This window comes from Erinaceus europaeus, chromosome 18 (genome assembly GCF_950295315.1).
Source record: "Erinaceus europaeus chromosome 18, mEriEur2.1, whole genome shotgun sequence".
NCBI classification, from domain to species: Eukaryota; Metazoa; Chordata; class Mammalia; order Eulipotyphla; family Erinaceidae; genus Erinaceus; species Erinaceus europaeus.
In genome coordinates this window covers 56,396,422-56,417,564 of record NC_080179.1, presented here as the reverse complement: position 1 = coordinate 56,417,564, position 21,143 = coordinate 56,396,422, and the positions used below count along the sequence as shown (strand labels likewise).

Genomic DNA, 21,143 nt, shown 5'->3' with positions numbered 1-21,143 from the left:
ACTCACTGATACACATTTGGGAAGTTCCTCGCACTGCTCTTTAATTACAACCCTTCTTCTTATCTTCTCCCTTTTCTCTCTCTTATCTCTCTCTATCTCTTTTTATTTATTTATTTATTTATTTTTTTATCTTGTCATACACTTCTTTATTCTTTGCCTTTCTGAATTTGTGAATTACTTTGGGGAAGAAATCTGACCCAGAGTGGACTCTCTATGTGTGTATCTCTGCTCTAGTTCCCTTTACACTCTTGTTACCCCTAGAATATACACTGGATAGTAGATTTGCATAACTGTCTATTCTTGCAATCCTCTCTTTCTTTTCTCTTTCTTCACTGGGATTTAGTTACTATTTTTTCACGGACTGGAGAAATTTTTTGGCTAACTGGTAACGATTAAACTCCTTCAATACTTACTGCAGTTGCTACTGTAATTCCGGAGGTTGGTGAGTGCAATTGTCATAAAGGTATTTAGTACAGTGTTACTTGTGCTCAAAACACAACAACTGAGGAACAACAGAGCATTAAAAAAAAAAGAGAGAGAGAGAAACACATAAATAAAAAAAAAATGGGTAGATTAAAAACAAATAAAACTGCTACCCCAATGAATGAAGACAAGAGCCCAGAAGAAACCACAAATCAGTCAGAAGTAACCATAGATAAGAAAAGTATGCAAGCAATAATAAACTTATTAATCACAGAAATGAAAACAACATTGGAGGAAAGGAATGGCAGTATTAGGGAAACAAGAGTTGAGACCCCCAAGGAAAATACTGATTATCTTGAGACAATTAGAGAACTGAAAGCTGAAATAGCTGTAATGAAGAAAGAAGCTGAGGCAAGGGAAAGCAGACTAACAGAAGCAGAAAACAGAATTAGTCAGACAGAGGATGAGTTAGAGAAAACTAAGAAAGAGGTGAAAGAGCTTAAAAAGAGATTGAGAGACACTGAAAACAACAACAGAGACATATGGGATGATCTCAAAAGAAGTAACATCCGTATAATTGGCCTGCCAGAGGAAGAAAGAGAGGAAGGGGAAGCAAACATTCTAGAGGAAATAATACAAGAAAATTTCCCAGACCTGAATAACAGAAAGGATATCAAGGTGCAAGAGGCCCAGAGAGTACCAAACAGAATCAACCCAGACCTGAAAACACCAAGACACATCAAAGTCACAATGAGAAGAAGTAAGGATAAAGAAAGGATCCTAAAGGCTGCAAGAGAGAAACAAAAAGTCACATACAGGGGAAAACCCATAAGACTTTCTGCAGATTTCTCAACTCAAACTCTAAAAGCCAGAAGGGAGTGGCAAGATATCTATCAAGCCCTGAATGAAAAAGGGTTTCAACCAAGGATAATATATCCTGCTAGACTTTCATTCAAGCTAGATGGAGGGATCAAAACCTTCTTAGACAAACAACAGTTAAAGGAGGCAACTATCACCAAGCCAGCCCTGAAAGAGGTACTAAAAGACCTCTTATAAACAAGAACATCACTATAATACTTGTAATATATCAGAGTAAACAAATTGTTTTTTAGAACAATGGCACTACAATACATTAAATCCATAATATCAATAAATGTCAATGGCTTAAACTCAACCATCAAAAGGCACAGGGTGGGGGGATGGATCAGAAAACATAACCCAACCATATGCTGCTTGCAAGAATCCCATCAGTCACAACAAGATAAACACAGACTTAAAGTGAAAGGATGGAAAACTATCATACAGGCTAACGGTCCACAAAAAAGGGCAGGAACAGCCATTCTCATCTCAGACACGATAGATTTTAAATTAAATAAAGTAATAAAAGATAGGCAAGGACATAACATAATGATTAGAGGATCAATCAGCCAAGAAGACTTAACAATTATTAACATCTATGCACCCAACGAGGGACCATCTAAATACATTAAACACCTATTGAAAGAATTTCAAAAATACATCAATAGTAATACAATAATAGTGGGAGACTTCAATACCCCACTCTCACACTTAGACAGATCAACAAAGCAGAGAACCAATAAATATACAAGAAAATTGAATGAAGAGATTGACAGACTAGACCTCTTGGACATTTTAAGACTCCTCCACCCCAAAAAACTGGAATACACCTTCTTTTCAAATCCACACAACACATACTCAAGGATAGACCACATGTTAGGCCACAAAGACAGCATCAATAAATTCAAGAGCACTGAAATCATCCCAAGTATCTTCTCAGACCACAGTGGAGTAAAACTAACTTTTAACAACAAACGGAAAATTATTAAAAGACATAGAATTTGGAAACTAAACAACATGCTCCTTAAGAACCACTGGGTCAGAAACTCACTCAAACAGGAAATTCAAATGTTCCTGGAAACTAATGAAAATGAAGACACAACCTATCAAAATATTTGGGACACAACGAAAGCAGTACTGAGAGGGAAACTTATAGCCATACAATCACATATTAAACACCAAGAAGAAGCTCAAATGAACGACCTTACTACACACCTCAAGGACTTAGAGGAAGAGGAACAAAGGAACCCTAAAGCAACCAGAAGGACAGAAATCACTAAAGTTAGAGCAGAAATAAACAACATCGAAAATAAAAGAACCATACAAAAGATCAATGAAGCCAAATGTTGGTTCTTAGAAAGATTAAACAAAATTGACAAACCCCTAGCCAGACTCACCAAACAAAAAAGAGAGAAGACTCAAATTAATAGAATTGTAAATGATGCAGGAGATATCACAACTGACACCACAGAAATCCAGAGAATTCTGCAAAACTTCTATAAAGAACTATATGCCACCAAGCTAGAGAATCTGGAAGAAATGGAAAAATTCCTAGAAACCTATGCACTTCCAAAACTGAACCAAGAAGAACTACAAAATCTAAATGCACCAATCACAGACAAAGAAATTGAAACCGTTATTAAGAATCTCCCCAACAACAAAAGTCCTGGACCAGATGGCTTCACAAATGAATTCTACAAAACTTTCAGGAAACAGTTAATACCCATACTTCTTAAGCTATTCCATAAGATTGAAGAAACAGGAATACTCCCTTCCACCTTTTATGAAGCCAACATCACCCTGATACCAAAAGCTGATAGGGACAGAACAAAAAAGGAAAACTACAGACCAATATCTCTGATGAACATAGATGCCAAAATATTAAACAAGATCTTGGCCAACCGGATACAGCAACACATCAAAAAGATTGTTCATCATGACCAAGTGGGATTCATCCCAGGAATGCAAGGCTGGTTCAACATCCGTAAATCAATCAATGTCATTCATCACATCAATAAAAGCAAAGCCAAAAACCACGATTATCTCAATAGATGCAGAGAAAGCCTTTGACAAAATCCAACACCCATTCATGCTCAAAACTCTACAGAAAATGGGAATAGATGGGAAATTCCTCAAGATAGTGGAGTCTATATATAGCAAACCTACAGCCAACATCATACTCAATGGAGAGAAGCTGAAAGCATTCCCCCTCAGATCGGGGACTAGACAGGGCTGTCCACTGTCACCGTTACTCTTCAACATAGTATTGGAAGTTCTTGCCATAGCAATCAGGCAAGAGAAAGAAATCAAAGGGATACAGATTGGAAGGGAAGAAGTCAAGCTCTCACTATTTGCAGATGATATGATAGTATACATAGAAAGACCTAAAGAATCCAGTAGAAAATTACTGGAAGTTGTTAGGCAATATAGCAAGGTATCAGGCTACAAAATCAATGTACAAAAATCAGTGGCATTTCTTTATGCAAACACTAAATCTGAAGACGAAGACATCCAGAAATCACTCCCATTTACTGTTTCAGCAAAATCAATCAAATACCTAGGAATAACGTTGACCAAAGAAGTGAAAGACTTGTACACTGAAAACTATGAGTCGCTATTCAAGGAGATAGAAACTGATACCAAGCAATGGAAAGATATCCCATGCTCATGGATTGGAAGAAGAAATATCATCAAAATGAATATTCTCCCCAGAGCCATATACAAATTTAATGCAATACCCATCAAAGTTCCACCAGGCTTCTTTAAGAGAATAGAACAAACACTACAATCATTTATCTGGAACCTGAAAACACCTAGAATTGCCAAAACCATCTTAAGGAAAAGAAACAGAAATGGAGGCATCACACTCCCAGACCTTAAACTATATTATAAAGCAATCATCATCAAAACAGCATGGTACTGGAACAAAAATAGGCACACAGACCAGTGGAACAGAATTGAAAGCCCAGAAGTAAATCCCAACACCTATGGGCATCTAATCTTTGATAAGGGGGCCCAAAGTATTAAATGGAAAAAGGAGGCTCTCTTCAATAAATGGTGCTGGGAAAACTGGGTTGAAACATGCAGAAGAATGAAATTGAACCACTTTATCTCACCAGAAACAAAAATCAACTCCAAATGGATCAAAGACCTAGATGTCAGACCAGAAACAATCAAATACTTAGAGGAAAACATTGGTAAAACACTTTCCCACATACACCTCAAGGACATCTTTGATGAATCAAACCCAATTGCAAGGAAGACCAAAGCAGAAACAAACCAATGGGACTACATCAACTTGAAAAGCTTCTGCACATCCAAAGAAACTATTAAACAAACAGAGAGACCCCTCACAGAATGGGAGAAGATCTTCACATGCCAGACATCAGACAAGAAACTAATCACCAAAATATATAAAGAGCTCAGCACACTTAGCCACAAAAAAGCAAATGACCCCATCCAAAAATGGGCAGAGGAAATGAACAAAACATTCACCACAGAGGAGATCCAAAAGGCTAACAAACATATGAAAAACTGCTCTAGGTCACTGATTATCAGAGAAATGCAAATCAAGACAACACTAAGATACCACCTCACTCCTGTAAGAATGGCATACATCAAAAAGGACAGCAGCAACAAATGCTGGAGAGGATGTGGGGACAGAGGAACCCTTTTACATTGCTGGTGGGAATGTAAATTGGTACAGCCTCTGTGGAGAGCAGTCTGGAAAACTCTCAGAAGGCTAGACATGGACCTTCCATATGACCCAATAATTCCTCTCCTGGGGTTATACCCCAAGGACTCCATAACACCCAACCAAAAAGAGGTGTGTACTCCTATGTTCATAGCAGCACAATTCATAATAGCTAAAACCTGGAAGCATCCCAGGTGCCCAACAACAGATGAGTGGCTGAGAAAGCTGTGGTATATATACACAATGGAATACTATGCAGCTATCAAGAACAATGTACCCACCTTCTCTGACCCATCTTGGACAGAGCTAGAAGGAATTATGTTAAGTGAACTAAGTCAGAAAGATAAAGATGAGTATGGGATGATCCCACTCATCAATAGAAGTTGAGAAAGAAGACCTGAAAGGGAAACTAAAAGCAGGACCTGATCAAATTGTAAGTAGGGCACCAAAGTAAAAACCCAGTGGTGAGGGGTAGGCATGTAGCTTCCTGGGCCAGTGGGGGGTGGGAGTGGGCGGGAGGGATGGGTCACAGTCCTTTGGTGGTGGGAATGGTGTTTATGTACACTCCTAGCAAAATGTAGACATATAAATCACTAGTTAATTAATATGAGAGGGGGAAATCAATTGTATGTCTCAAAGTTTCTCAAAAGACAAACTGAATCTTTTTAATATATAGGCTATGTATTTGATATGCGGACTCTCTCAAAAGCCTAGACCAAGTAGATTAGAAGCTTCCAATAGCACAGCTATATACAAGATACTGGGTACTGTCCAGCAAACCATAACAAAGGGACTTTTCAAAGTTAACCCAATTAACAAATAATGTGATGATAATATTAACTATTGAGTGTCTTTTTGAACCCTAAGACAGCAGGAACCTCACATCTCCACTATAGAGCCCCTACTTCCCCCAGTCCTGGAACCCTTGGATAGGGCCCACTTTCCCGTATGCATCTCCCAATCCAAACCAAATAACATTGCATCTGCCGATCACAACCTAACCAAAGCAACGATTGCTACCTCAACATGCTTCACCTCAGAATGTATCCAGAGACTTCACGTGTGGATCGACAACCCTTCAGCTTCATTACTCGGGTTCCAGATGCCACCAGGATGCTGGCTAGGCTTACCCTGGATTGAAGACCCCACCAATGTGTCCTGGAGCTCAGCTTCCCCAGAGTCACACCCTACTAGGGAAAGAGAGAGGCAGACTGGGGGTATGGACCGACCAGTCAACGCCCATGTTCAGCGGGGAAGCAAATACAGAAGCCAGACCTTCTACCTTCTGCAACCCTCAACGACCCTGGGTCCATGCTCCCAGAGGGATAGAGAATGGGAAAGCTACTGGGGAGGGGGTGGGTTATGGGGGTTGGGTGGTGGGAATTGTGTGGAGTTGTACCCCTCCTACCTTATGCTTTTGTTCACTAATCCTTTCTTAAATAAAAAATTAAAAAAAAAAAAAAAAAGAAAAACAAGATGAGAAGAGAAAACACTAAGCAGAACCTGGACTGGAGTTGGTGTATTGCACCAAAGTAAAAGACTCTGGGGTGGGTGTGGGGAGGGTCCAGGTCCTGGAACAGGATGGCAGAGGACCTAGTGGGTTTTGTATTGTTGTGTGGAAAACTAGGGAAGGTTATGCATGCACAAACTTGTATTTACTGTTGACTGTAAAACATTTTTCCTCCAATAAAGAAATTTTAAAAAAATAAATAAATAAAAAAAATTAAAAAAAATAAAATTAAATTAAGTAGAGAGATAGAGAAAGGAAGAAAGAGAAGTGAATCTGGACACCACCAGAGGAAACCAGGCACTGTTTCTCTTATCTGAGCAAGAAGAGGAAAAAAAAAAGGACACCTGGGAATAATAAGAGGTGTAGGGGTGACTCAGAAAGAAGTGAATGCAGATATATATATACATATATATATATATATATTTGGAATCAGCCTATTATCAGTAACCTTGGGAGAACTACTGCAGTTTCCAATGGAGGGGATGAAGACACAGAACTCTGGTGGTGGGAAACAAATAGAAGTATACCCCTATTATCTTACAATTTAAAAATAAATATTAAATGACTAATACTTTTTAATTTAAAAGATGAAGTTAAGAAAACAGAGATTAATAGAATTAATCTCAAAATTCAACATCCTATGTTAAAAGGTTACCTCTCATACACAGACACACACACACACAGTTACAGGCTTATATGAGATACACCTCACTTTCCTAAGAATAAATAACTTTTGTCATTGAGGCTTCACCACTCTAATTGAGTTTTTTTAGTTAGACAGAGAGGGAGAAAGGAATACATGCCACACAGCACCAAACTTTTCTCCATCAAGGTGGGGGCTGGACAGCACATGAGAAAGCAGGACACTATCCAGCTGAACTCTCCTGTTAACCCAAACTAAAGACCTTTTAACTAGATGTTGAATAACACAGAGATATCCAAACCTAATAACCATATATAATTATAGGAGAAATTTAAAGTTCTTTATTATAATTCTTTTATATGAATATCACTTTCATAATATCATAATGAACCAAATCATACTTTAAGTTCACTTAGCAATCAATTTGATTTGTTTTTTGTAATCACTATTACTGCTAACTATGCCAAGTTATTCTTGGCACTGGCTAGGCATGAGTAAGACTTCTATTATTACTAACTCTATTATATTATTTTCTCTCCTTTAAACCCCTGCTCCAAATGTGCAGCAACTTGTTATCAGCACTGGTAACAAAATAATGACCTCATCTTCAAAGGAAAAGAGTAAGGTTTGTTTGTTTGTTTGTTTGTTTTTTTACTTTGAAATTGTTGTTTCATACACTTTACCTGGTTCTTGAGATCCAATTTGGGGCAAGGACGACCTCCATTGTAAGGCTTTTCTTTTAGCCATTTGGATCGAGTTCTCACTCCAATCCCACAAGATGAGCTGCAAGACCCCCAACTAGACCAATCACTTAACTTGCAATCAAATGGGCAGGGAATGACACATTCCTCTTGAATATAACCTGAAACAGATTTAAGAGAAGAGAAGAGAAGAGAGTGTGATCAGGGCACTGATGGAATTTACTTTGTATTTTTTGTCATCATAGCTCATATTGCCCAAAGATAGTGCTGCAGTAGCTTCAATAACTTTTTATTCCAATAAGCAGACATAGATATAGACACAGGGGAGTCTATCTGCATTCCAAATGTGTGCCATTTGTTTATTTCATAGACTATTCTGAATTGGAAGGAATAAGGAGAAAGAATACAGATAGGTATGCTTTCTGACAAGAGAAAATTAAACAGGTTATATCTATATTATCTCCTCTCATCGTGCCTTGTGCCTCACAATTTACTGCCTGGGAACATGGGATATAATGGAGTTAATATCTCTCTCTTTCTCCCTCTCTCTCTCCCTCTCCCTCTCTCTCACTTTCACTTTTAGATAGAATGTGAGGCAGAAAAAAAAGTGAAAGAGACCACAGCATCAAAGCTTCCTTCAGTACAGAGGGGAGGGGTTCAGATCTGGGTTGTGCACATGGCAAAGCAGTACACTATCCATGCGAGTTAGAAAGAAGAGAGTACTGCTGAAAGACGAAATCAGAAGAATAGTGAAAGGTTACATAGTGAGACACCGGAGTTTAATCAAGAGATAGTTCCAGATGCTCTAACTTTTTTTTTATAGTAGTCATAAGTAGACTTACTCTAAAATATTACTCTAAATGGTCTGGTTATTTTAACTACCTCAACTATTTGAAAAAAAAAAATATATATATATATATATTCCAATTATCTTTCTATTTAGTTCCATGCCACCTAGTGATCTATTCTAATTGTATATCAAAGTACCTTCAAATTTAACATTTTGAAAATTAAGGTTATTAATTTCTTCCTAAAACCTTTAATAATTATCTTGTATTCATCATCTCATTTAATTTAAACATAACTGATTCCTGTAGCTTAGTGTGTATACCTGTACAATTTATTCCCCTTAGATCTGAGTAAAACCTGAGAAAAATGACAGGATGTTTGACTGAATAAGTTGGAAACCAGAAGAGAGTTTAGGGATTTTTGTGGATATGTTTTGTAGCTAACCTTGAAGAATCAACCAAACATATAATGAACCACCAATGGACTGCGCACATGACAGGGAAACGACCAGTGGTCTCTAGGGCCTGCAGGCAATCACTGGATATCAGTGAACGAAAAAACAATAACCTCAGTTTTATGAGTATATGGAAGGGGAACCTGAACCTGCCAACAATAACAATGGAGCATAAAAGCAAACTTCCCTAAATTCAGTCTACCAAAATCTCTATATTGACCAAAACCTTGGCTATACTCTCTAATGAGCTGGTTCAGCAGAGAATATTGAGTAGCACTACCCATATTCAGACCAACCAAAAATATAAGGTTATTAATGTATTAGATTGCCAAGTCTGATAACTTGTTTCACAGCAACTGAAAACAAAATCTCAATAAATAAATAAGTAAATAAATAAATAAATAAATAAGTGTTTCTCTTAGACCCTTCTCTGGTATTTTATAACCATTAACAGGCATAAAATGTTCTCATGTCTATGGTCTTGTCAGTGTTTCCATTTTATAAATTAATACATTTTAAAAAATAAAAATTCTCATGTGGTGGATAATAATAACATAGTGGTTAAGTGCACATCTTCCCATGCTCAAGGACCCAGGATTTGACCCTCTGCTTCCTTTCTACAGAAGCAAGCTTTCCAAGTGTTGAAGAAAAGTACTGCAGGCATCTCTCTTTCCCTCCCTATCTGCTATCTTCCCATCCCTTCTCAATTTCTCTGTTTTATTAAAAAAAAAAAAAAAGGGGAGTCAGGGGAGGTAGCGCAGTGGGTTAAGCGCAGGTGATGCAAAGCGCAAGGACCGGCGTAAGGATCCTGGTTCTATCCCCTGGCTCCCCACCTGCAGGGGAGTCGCTTCACAGGCGGTGAAGCAGGTCTGTGGGTTTCTATCTTTCTCTCCCCCTCTGTCTTCCCCTCCTCTCTCCACTTCTCTCTGTCCTATCTAACAACGACATCAATAATAATTAAAACAATAAAACAAGGACAACAAAAGGGAATAAATAAATAAATAAATATAAAAAATTTTAAAAATGGCTTTAAAAAAGAAGAAGAAGAAGGAGGAGGTGGAGAGAAGGAGAAGAAGAAGAGGGGAAGGGGAAGGGGAAAGGAAGGGGAAGGAGAAGATGAAGAAGAAAGGAAGGAAGGAAGGAAGGAAGGAAGGGGGAAAAAAGCAATGAAGAAATGACTGCCAGATTGGATCAACAATGGTGGAGAATGTTCCATCCTCCCTTCAGGGGATGGACAACATACTCTATGCTACACCTGAGGAAGATGGGTCGATACTGGGGCAGCATGGAATGTTCCTACTCATGACCACAGAATGTGAGCTCAGATCTAGAGGGATGCAGAGGTCACACAGGCTCCTAAGCTGATTATGGGCCCCAGATCACATCAAATCAATGGGTTTATAGTCAACAATATTTATACCCTTTCCCATATTAGGGAGCTACTCTCTTCCCTGATCCAGCTTCCTGGTCCTTTTCCCAGCCATGACATCATCTCCCCGAACAATAACTTGGATCTACCTGCATATCAGATTTCAGGCTCAGGCAAAAGAACAAAAAAATACTAGTATAGCTACAGGCCTTTTGAATATAACTAAAATATGCCTACTAGCTATTTACAAAATGGAGGACCCCCAACACTTCATCTGCACTATTCCAACCTTTAGGTCCATGATTGTTCAACAATTTATTTGGCTTTGTATGTTAACTCTGTTTTCAGCCACCAGGTTCCAGATGCTAGCAGGATGAGACCAGACTTCCCTGGACAGACAACCCCACCAATGTGCTTTGGAGCTCTGCTTCCCTAGAGCCCTTCCCCACTAGAAAAAGAGACAGGCTGAGAGTATGGATTGACCTGTCAATGCCCATATTCAGCTGGGCAGCAATTACAGAAGCCAGACATTCCACCTTCTGCATCCCACAATGATCTTGGGGTCCATAGTCCCAGAGAGTTAAAGAATAGGAAAGCTATCAGGGGAGGGGAGGGGATACAGAGTTCTGGTGGTGGGAATTGTGAGAAGTTGTACCCTTCTTATCCTATGGTTTTGTCAATGTTTCCTTCTTATAAATAAAAAAATAAATAAAAATGACTGTCAGGAATGATGTATTAATTGTGCAGGAACTGAACCCCAGTGAGCCCCCAAACTGGTAGCAATTAAAATAATTTTGTGTTAAAACAGAATGAATACTTGTCCTGTTGTATATTGCTTTGCCAGTCTTAATGCAAGATCTTTCTGTTTCTGGTCCAGAATACTGCAATGTTTTATCCACTCATCTCCCCTTCCCCCCCTTTTTAATAGTTCACTTTTGGTAATTATCACTCAATCTGAGGGAAAATGCTAATTTTCTAAAATATCTACTTATTTATGCTATACCTCTTCAATAACCTTTGCTGATTCTCTTTTGCCTGAAAATATGGTGTTAACACTTGTAAATAAAACATATTCTTTAAAATAATATATAAGCAATGGTTTTCAATTTTGGTTCTAAAATATATTTTCATTGTCCAAAACACACTACAGAATTTTTTCACTAGAACTTTTGATGGAGTACCAGAGGCATGAGTGGTTTTCAAAGACTCCCCAGAGAATTCTAATATGCAGTCAAGACTGAAGAACTAGCTTTCCCTCCTGCCCTTCCCTTTCCTATATTTGATATACTTTCCAGCAACAATTTCATCTTATCCAACAATACTTATGCCTTTTTCATGCTCCATGAAAGAAATAAAGGAAGAAAAAAGAAAGGAAGGAGAGAAAGAAGGCAGGAAATTCTGGTTTTTTTTTTTCTCTCTCTCTCTCAAAAAAAAAGCCTACCTGGCTTATTACTTCAAATCACTCCCTTGTCATTATATAATAGTTAATCCCCAAGCCCATATTATACCTATTTGACAAAACTTCAGACCTATGCAAGTCTGTTTTCTTGGGTTGTACTTAAGAATAGGTTATCAAGCAAAGATGACAAAACTAATACCATACAAGTCCCACTTTACTGTGCAGTCACTATCGACAGCCAACTCCTCACTGCTGGAGATTCCTTTGAGTGTTCCTTACACTGTTCTACATGGAACTTTTCTGACACATTTCCCCTGTCATCAAATTTCTAAGGAACTGACCTTTTCTTTCCCTCTCAAAATATAAACAAAAATGCCTCAATTCCTGTAAATGCATCTATATCAATTCCAGTACATTTCTGTGTTCACATTACAACACAAAAAAACATTCATTTCCTCATATAAGGTATTCTTTTTCCTTTCTTTCCTTATAAGGAGGATAATGGTTTCTATCAATAGTACAGTTGTTGACACATAGGTGCAATCTCTCATTTCCCTATGTTAGGTGCTTGCAAAACACTCTCAGCTACAAAATAGTTCTTTTTCCAACATCTTCCACCACAACTCCAATGCTTTTCCTCCTTGCCCCCACCCACCCACACACATTTCCTCTCCTTCCCCAGACTCCTTTGCCTTGGAGCAATATAACAAATACAGTCCAAGTTTTACTTTAGGTTTTCCTTTTCTATTTTTGTTTGTCTTTTTTTTTTCTTCTTATTATTATCATTACTGAGAGGTTCTGGTTTACAGTAAATACAGTTGTTGGTACATCTGTAAAGTTTTTCAGTTTTCTGTAAAGCACTCTCATCCCCAGCCTAGTTCCTCCTCCACCATCTCGTACCAGCATCTGAAAACCCTCCCTCCTCTCAGAATCATTTACTTCAGTTCAATACATCACTAACCTTGTTCCTTAAGGTGAACCAAAGAGTATTTATCTTTCTCATTATTCTATTTATTTATTTATTATTAATTATATAGAGACAGAAAGAAATTGAGCAGAGAGAGGGAGATAAAGAGGGAGAGAGACACCTGCAACTCTACTTTACCACTCCTGAAGCTTTCTCCCTGCAGGTGGGGACCAGGGGCTTGAACCTGGATTCTCATGCACTGTAATGAGTGCACTTAACCAAGTGTGTCACTGCCTGGCCCCATCTTTCTTGTTCTTTACCCACCTCTCCAAACTTTTTTCCTTAACAGCATATTCTCTCTTTATTCATATGTATTGCATATAGTACGTATAATGATATATAAAGACAAATTTTAGTGCCTATATTGATATACTTTTTTTTATAACATGGGGCTTCACCCCTTCAGGCTTATTTCCGCAGCTCAAAAGAGAGACACAAGGAGAGAAGGAAAGATACCACAGAATCACTGGTTCCTTTAGTGTAGTAGGAGCTGGTCTTGAACCATGGTTGAGTGCATTAACAAAACAAGTACAGTATCCAGATGAGCTGCTATTTCTCCAGATCCAATTTTAAGTAGATTTTGATTCAGATGTCTTTTGAATACAGAGTTAAAATTACTTCATTTATATTTTCACACTGAGGGATTTTAATTAGAAAGCCTCTAGCAATACTGTTTTCTTCCCTCATGATAAGATGAAAACCCAGAGGTTCTCTATGGAAGTCAAGGTTATGAACTCAATGAGTATAAAATAATTTTGAAATTCAACATGTCTAAGCCATAGTGATATTTATTTTTTAGGAAAATTATTTTTATACCCCAAAGGTAAACTCATATAAGAATCATTAATAATTGTGTATGCTTGTACCTATTTCATGACTGAAAGAGTTGGTTTTACTTACATACTGAGTACTTTAAAAAAGTTTTTGGCAGCAGGATATGATCCAAAGTTACTATCTATAATGCCAGATATGTGAGAATTCCTATTGTAGACTATGAAAATTGCACTAAGATTTAAAATAATTATTTACATAACTATACCACAGGATAGCTTCACTGGAAACATTCCTAAATATAAATCCAATCAATTTTATTTATTTTCCAATAAAATATTTCATATCAAAAATAGAAATGCAGAAAAAACTTCTTGAACCATCATATTCTGTGGTCATTCAAGCTCTCCTTTAGACAGATAGATTTCTGTGCTACACCCAGCCCCCTTTTAACAATGTTTTTATGCTTGCTATTATTGGAGGGGGTTAATGATTTATAACTAGTGGGGTAAAATCCAAGGATCTGGGACGGAATTATTTTTCAAAGTCTATTACTAACCCCCAAATAGACCACCTTTAAGTGAAAACACTGTTAATGTAATGAGGCTCTCATTAATCAAACCACTTCCCAGGAGAGGAATTGTGTGTGTGGGGGGGTGGTTTTCCCTCTACCATTAACACATTTTTCTTCCTGATACTATCTTCCATAGAGCAATGTGAAAGAAATATTAATTAATATTTCTTATATATTATTAATATTATAAGAATATAATATTAAGCCTAAACAAACAGTCTATGCTGCGTTGTCAGTAGCATAGGATACAAAAGATTACTTAAAGACACAAGATTTTAGCTGAGAGACTTAACGTGCTATCTATAAAAAGAGCAAGTAGTGGAAGTCTCATATTTTGGGCCTGAGTCATTTTATTCTTAACATACATCAAAATTACAAATTCTAAAAAGGCAAGTTCAATCAGGAAGCAGGACAAACAGCAGGGATATGAATAAACAGCTTAGGCTAGTGGTAATAAATAATTAGATCCGGGGACTGGGCAGCAGTGCATCTGCTTAAGAGCACATAGTACTATGTGCAAGGATATGCACATGGATCTGTGTTCGAGCCCCTGTTCTCCACCTGCAGGGGGCAGGGCCAATGCTTCACAAATAGTGAAGCAGGTCTTCATGTGTCTATCTTTCTCCCTATCTTCCCTTGCCCATAAAATTACTCTGTCCTATAAAATGAAAAAAAAAAGTAAATAATATAAAAAGCCATCAGGAGCAGAGGATTCATAGTGCCAGGCACTGAGTGACAGCAATAACCCTAGAGACAAAAAAAAAAAAAAGGAATAGTTAGGTCCTATATATTACAGATCTAATCTCAGAATCTTTAGGACTGCTGTGCGTCAGTGATGCTAACTAATCCTCAGAACTACTCATTGATTTTCACGGAAGGCTTTTGCCCACAGGAGTGCTTTTGCTCTTTGACCCCCATCCTTTGTTTAAGGAATTTCAGATAATCCACTGAGAAGACTCCTTTCAGCTTTGAATTCTACATTAAGCCTGAATTTACCAGATATCCTGTCTAAATGTTCCTCTACAAATCTAGATTAAATTATTTACATTTCTCTAGAGTGTAATGACAAGCATCCTTCTAAACAGAGTAAGTTCTATTTACTGACACTTTGCTGAAATAAGAGAAAAAAAGTGCCAACAATATGACAGGGAAGAGATGAATGAAAGGCTAATTATTTTTCCTCATTTCAAAATGGAAACTTGTTCAGTTTTTCAACTAAAATAATATGTTTTCCTTTCCTTTTTATTTTACTGAGTTAACACTGGTTTACAAGGTTATATGTCATGTTTTTATTTTTTGCATTTATTTTTGCCGTACCACAGTGGCGCCATAGTACTCCACTATGAGATGCTAGGACTCAAACCTGGACTGTGCACAAAGTAATCTCCACAGGACCCTACCCAGTGAGCTCTCTCTCCCACTCACCTGCCCTTTAACATCTTATGTATTTATGGGAGAGGGAGGGAGAGAGAGAGAGAGAGAGAGAGAGAGAGAGAGACCTGGTTCAAGGCACTGAACTATGATAATGCATGGAAATATGATATACTAGCTATGCACTATAACCCTAGCCTCTTGTTTCTTTTTTTTCACTTACTGACTTCACTGCTCCAAACCTAAACTTTTAGATAGAAAGTGATAGATGGAGAGGGGGAAGTAAACCTCAGCACCAAAGCTTCCTTTGGTGGGGGGCAGGCTCAAACCTGGACTGTGCACATGGCAAAGCAAGCATACTACCCAAGTGAGCTATTTTGCTGTCCCAGACTATCATTTCTTAATATCTAGAGATTTACTACGTTTACTTAGAGTTGCCAATAGTAGTATTTATCTACTGAGCATGTACCATACTACAGAGTTGTTCGCTTGCTTTTTGTTACACAAAACAGCTCTGAGGTGGCAGGTTCAGAGAGGAAAGCACCCAGCACTAATATCTCCTCCAGCATGGAGAGGGTTGTGCTAGAACCCAGGGCCAAGTGTATGACATAGCAGCTAAACGACCTAGATCAGTTATCTTGCTAAAGAGCCTCTAACATCTGAAGTCAAAACTGTTTTCAAGTACATATTTGTTTAGAAAAGGTGGGGGAGGGGGGTAAATGGACAGATGTTTGACACTGCTGCCAGAAAGACAAATTAGATTAACAGTTTAACTATTAGAAGAGACGGGTAAATATTTATTGGTAGATCTTCAGCTGTTACAGATATTGATATTATAATGATACTGACTGACTGGAAAATGAGTGTAATTGAAACAAATTGACTTATACAATTAGATAATCACTCACTTATGAAGACACTGATAAAAGGCATGAATGATGAAAACTAGCTGTGCAGAGATACCAAACACCAGATCAAATAGTTGGCCATGAAAACCAAAAGGAGTACAAATACAAATGGAATTAAACCAATCTGAATTACTCTTCGACTATGGATCTCTGCAGCCTTCTGCAGACTTTGAAAATGGTCTCCTCAAGTCCAACCTGGAGAAGCAGCCTTTGCCTCCCTCTCTGAAGAGCTGTCATACAGGGAAATGTTTAGATGCAAAGGCTTTTTTGTGTTAGGTCTCCAAACCTCACCTTAGAGGTTTGTATGGCTTCCCTCCTTTGACAGACAAGTGAACTGTATTCTTTTTTTTTAATTTTTTAAATTTTATTTATTTATTTATTTTCCCTTGTTGCCCTTGTTGTTGTTTTATTGTTGTTATTGATGTTGTCATTGTTAGATAGGACAGAGAGAAATGGAGAGAGGAGGGGAAGACAGAGACGGGGAGAGAAAGACAGACACCTGTAGATCTGCTTCACCACCTGTGAAGCAACTCCTCTGCAGGTGGAGACCTGGGGGCTTGAACTGGGATCCTTCCGCCGGTCCTTGCACTTTGCGCCATGTGCGCTTAACCCACTGCACTACTGCCAGACTCCTCTGTGAACTGTATTGTTAAACCCTTGCAATGTAGATATCCCTAGATAAGTTTGACTGTAATAATATGTGACTGACTTGAGTTCTAAGTTAAGCCTTCCAACCAAGTGGAAATTAGAGCAGAGAGATCCAACCTGCGTTATTGTACCACCTTACTATCTAGTATGAAGATTATTATTATGACCCAGGATATATATATGGCATATATATGGCATATGATAAATTATATTGTATACATATGTATAATAATTATAAATATCTGAGATAAAAGGATTCTGGTTTCATTTTTTTTCTTTATTGAGGAGATTAATGATTTATAATTGAGAGTAAAATACAGTGGTTTGTACATTGGTAATATTTCCCAGTTTTCCACGTAACATTGTAACTCCCTATTGGTCCACCTCTGCCATCATGTTCCAGGACCTGAACCCTCCACCCCACCTTGGAGTTTTTTACTTTGGTGCAATAACCAACTGCAGCCCAAGTTTTGCTTTGTGTTTTCCTTTCTGTTCTTGTTTTTTCAACTTTGTCTATGTGTGAGATCATCCCATATTCATCCTTCACTTTCTGGCTTATCTCACTAAACATGATTACTTCAAGCTCCATCTAAAACGAGGTTAAGAAGGTGAATTCACCAATTTTAATAGCTGAGTAGTATTCCATTATCTATATATACCACAACTTTCTTACCCACTCATCTGTTGTTGGACACCTGGGTTGCTTCCAGGTTTGGGGTATTATGAATTGTGCCACTATGAACATAGGTAGACTCAGGTGTTTTTGGATAGGTATGTTTGGTTCCTTAGGCTATATCCCCAGGAGAAGAATTACTGGATCACAAAAAAGGGCCATGTCTAACCTTCTGAGACTTCTCCAGACTGCTCTCTACAGAGGGTAGACAAATTGACATTCCTACTAGCAGTGCAGGAGGTTCCTTTATCCCCACACCCTCTCCAGCATTTGTTGCTGCTACTTTTTCTGATGCATGGCATTCTCACAGGAGTGAAGTGGTATCTCATTGTTGTCTTTATTTGCATTTCTCTGACTTGGAACTTTTTTTTTTGTATGTCTGATGGCCTTTTGAATCTCTTCTTTAGTGAATATTCTATTCACATACTCTCCTGATTTTGGATGGGGTCATTTGTTGTTGTTGTTGCTGAAATCTTTGTTTTATTATTATTAGCCTCTTGTCTGATGTATGGCATGGAAAGATTTTCTCCTGTTCTGTGAGGGGTCTCTTTGTTTAGATGGTGTCTTCTTTTGCAGAAGCTTTTTAATTTGATGTAGTCCCATTGGGTTATTTTTTAGTCTTTCTTGTAATTGGATTCATATAACTCAAGATTCCAATAGAGTTTAGATGGAAACGAGTTCTACCAATATTCTCCTCTAAGTATTTGACAGTTTCTGGTCTAAAAGCCAAGCCCTTGATTAATTTGGAATTTACTTTTATGTCTGGTAAAATATAGTGGTCAATTTTCATTTTTCTGCATGTTTCAATTCCCAGTTTTTTTTCAACACCATTATTTGAAGAGACTCATTTTTCCCCATTTAATAGTCTTGGCACCTTTGTCAAAGATTACATGTCCATAGTTGTGGGCACTTACTTCTGGGCTCTCAATTCTATTCCACTGGTCAGTGTGTCTATTCATGTTCCAGTACCAAGGAGTTTTTATTACAATGGCCCTATATACAATTTGAGATCTGAAAGTGTGATGCCTCTAGTTTTTATGTTTCTTCTCAAGGGTATTTTGGCAATTCTAGGTATTTTCTGGTTCCAGATAAACATTTGTAGTTTTTGCTCTACTCTCCTAAAAAATGGGTGGGACCTTGATGGGTGGTTTCAATTTTCTGAGCAATTCATGTGAAAATATTCATTGGAATAATCTGTGATAGAGATAGGTTTCTGACTAATTGCTACCCCAGTTCACTTACTATAACTGAATGTATCAGTGTCAATTTAATCAAGCAACCAAATCATATAAAGAAGTAATCTTTTAAATTGAATTGTCCAGGCGATTTAATCAAGATTTATGTTCACTTGTTCATGTAATCAGAGCTTCAGCATTAATTTCCTTGTGCCAGGCTCTACCAGGCATAAAAAAAAAAAAAAAAAACTGCTTTTCAGTTTCTCTCCTCTCCTCTCCCAGGTCAACTAGGAATACCAAAAGACACCACCTGGGACTGCAACAAGACAGGACTAGAACAACTTCAGGGACCCACCAAATACATGTGGCTCCTGGACACAGAGAGGCTCCTAGGGAGAGATTAAGTGGCTGGTAACAGTCCGGCAGTTTACCAGTTGAGATATCACCTCCAGTCTGTTTCACCAAAAAAAGACATCTGAAGGGAGGAGAGAATTCCAGTAAGACTCATCAAATGCAACTGTGAGTCTCCATTGCTGCTGCCCTCAGAATCTGGGACGGGGGTGGCAGGGGGGTGGCGTGCGCTGACACCAGGAGACAGAGAATTAAAGAGGAAACTCAGGAGAAGAGAAGATCTATACCTCCTTGGCCTAGCTGTGGGGCTGTGAGAGTCTCTTTGCATAGCCGCCAGATTATGTCTGCCACAACCTGCTTTATTACCTGGTCAGGAGTCAGCGATTAAGCTAAGAAGCTTACTTATAGCTTAAAAGGCCTCAGGCTTCCATAAGCTCCAGGGAAGAAAAAGAACAAAAGAGGCTTTTAAGCCACTATGCTCCAACTCGGGGGTTAAAATAATACTGAAACAACTAATTTCCACAACTTAAAACTCTTTACTTACCTTACTTAGACACAAGTCAATCCAGGCAAGAGTGATCAGTAATTTGAAAAGTACTGAGAGAGAGGGAGACCTTATAACATACTATATAAAATGGTTAAACCAACAAGAAGAAATACTGGAGAAATGAACCACAACAAGAGTCCAGCTAAAAGTGCTCCAAAGGTTAAAGCACAAAATAATGAGGTCAACATCCATACACTGGTTAAGGAAACAATCACAGGAGTGAGTAAAGAGTTTGAAAGAATTGTCATCAGAAATGCAGAAACAGCAAATGAGACTCTGGAAGAAAACACTAATTATCTCAAGGTTATTAGAGAGCTGAAAGCTGAAATGGCTAAGTGTTGTTAAAATTTCGTAGGCTCTTGCCGGCCAGGCTGGCTTCTCGGTGGGTAACAGAGACACGGAGACAACGGCTGGGCAGGGAAGCTGTATTTCTTTATTCAGGAACAACGATTCATAAACTAAGACAAACTAATCACCAAACAGAACTCTGCTGTCTCTTTTCGGCAGCACAAGCACTCTCTCTCTTACTCTGGAACTCAGGAACCCTCTCCCTTACTCTTGAACTCAGGAACTCTCGTACTGGGGAACCCTCTGAAACTCTGGCACTCTGGAACTCTCGTACTGGGGAACCCTCTGCAACTCTTGCACTCTCGAACTCAGGAACTCAGGAACTCTCGGACTCAGGAACCCTCTCTCGGGGTTCCTTGGGACAGGGCCAAGCAGGCCCGCGAAATTAACAGGACTGATCCAATTCTCTTGGCAGGGGAGGGCTAGAACAAACCAATGTAAAGCATACGACAATTCCCCCTTTTCTTTTTAACTAAATGACTATAGTATCAAGGGTGTGGGGTGAACAGAAACATATATAACAAAAACCAGCATGTTGCCAAGGGAAGGCCTGAGGGGGCCATATCTGCCTCTGGGGGGCTACTTGCCTCGACGGGCATTTGCATGGGGGCGGGGAACGGCCTAGAGTCCCAAAGGCAGCTGGCTGCAATTTACTTACTATGAAACAAAACTTGTTATTAGCATATCTACTGCACGATCCAACGTTTCTAATAGGAGCCTACGAAATTTTAACAACAGCTAAGCTAAGAACAAAACTACCTGAACAATTTAAAATAATATCAGAAGAGGGTAAAAAAATAGATGAACTCCAGAAAACAGTAGAGGGGAGAAAGAATAGAATCAATGAGGCTGAAGACAGAATTAGCAAGACTGAAGACGAATTAGAGACTACTAAAAAGAAGTAAGAGATCTCAAAAAGAGATTAAGAGATACTGAAAACAACTACAAATACCTATGGGATTACTTCAAA

General features: G+C 38.4%; 1 protein-coding gene across 1 annotated transcript in view; it reads right to left on the bottom strand.

The window, feature by feature from the left end:
• Positions 1-21,143, bottom strand: part of THSD7B (thrombospondin type 1 domain containing 7B) — a 1,062,005-nt gene that overhangs the window by 262,489 nt on the left and 778,373 nt on the right. The window contains exon 15 of the mRNA XM_007525013.3: positions 7,812-7,990. Within this exon, the coding sequence (XP_007525075.1) occupies positions 7,812-7,990 (179 nt within the window). The remainder of the gene's footprint in view (positions 1-7,811; positions 7,991-21,143) is intronic.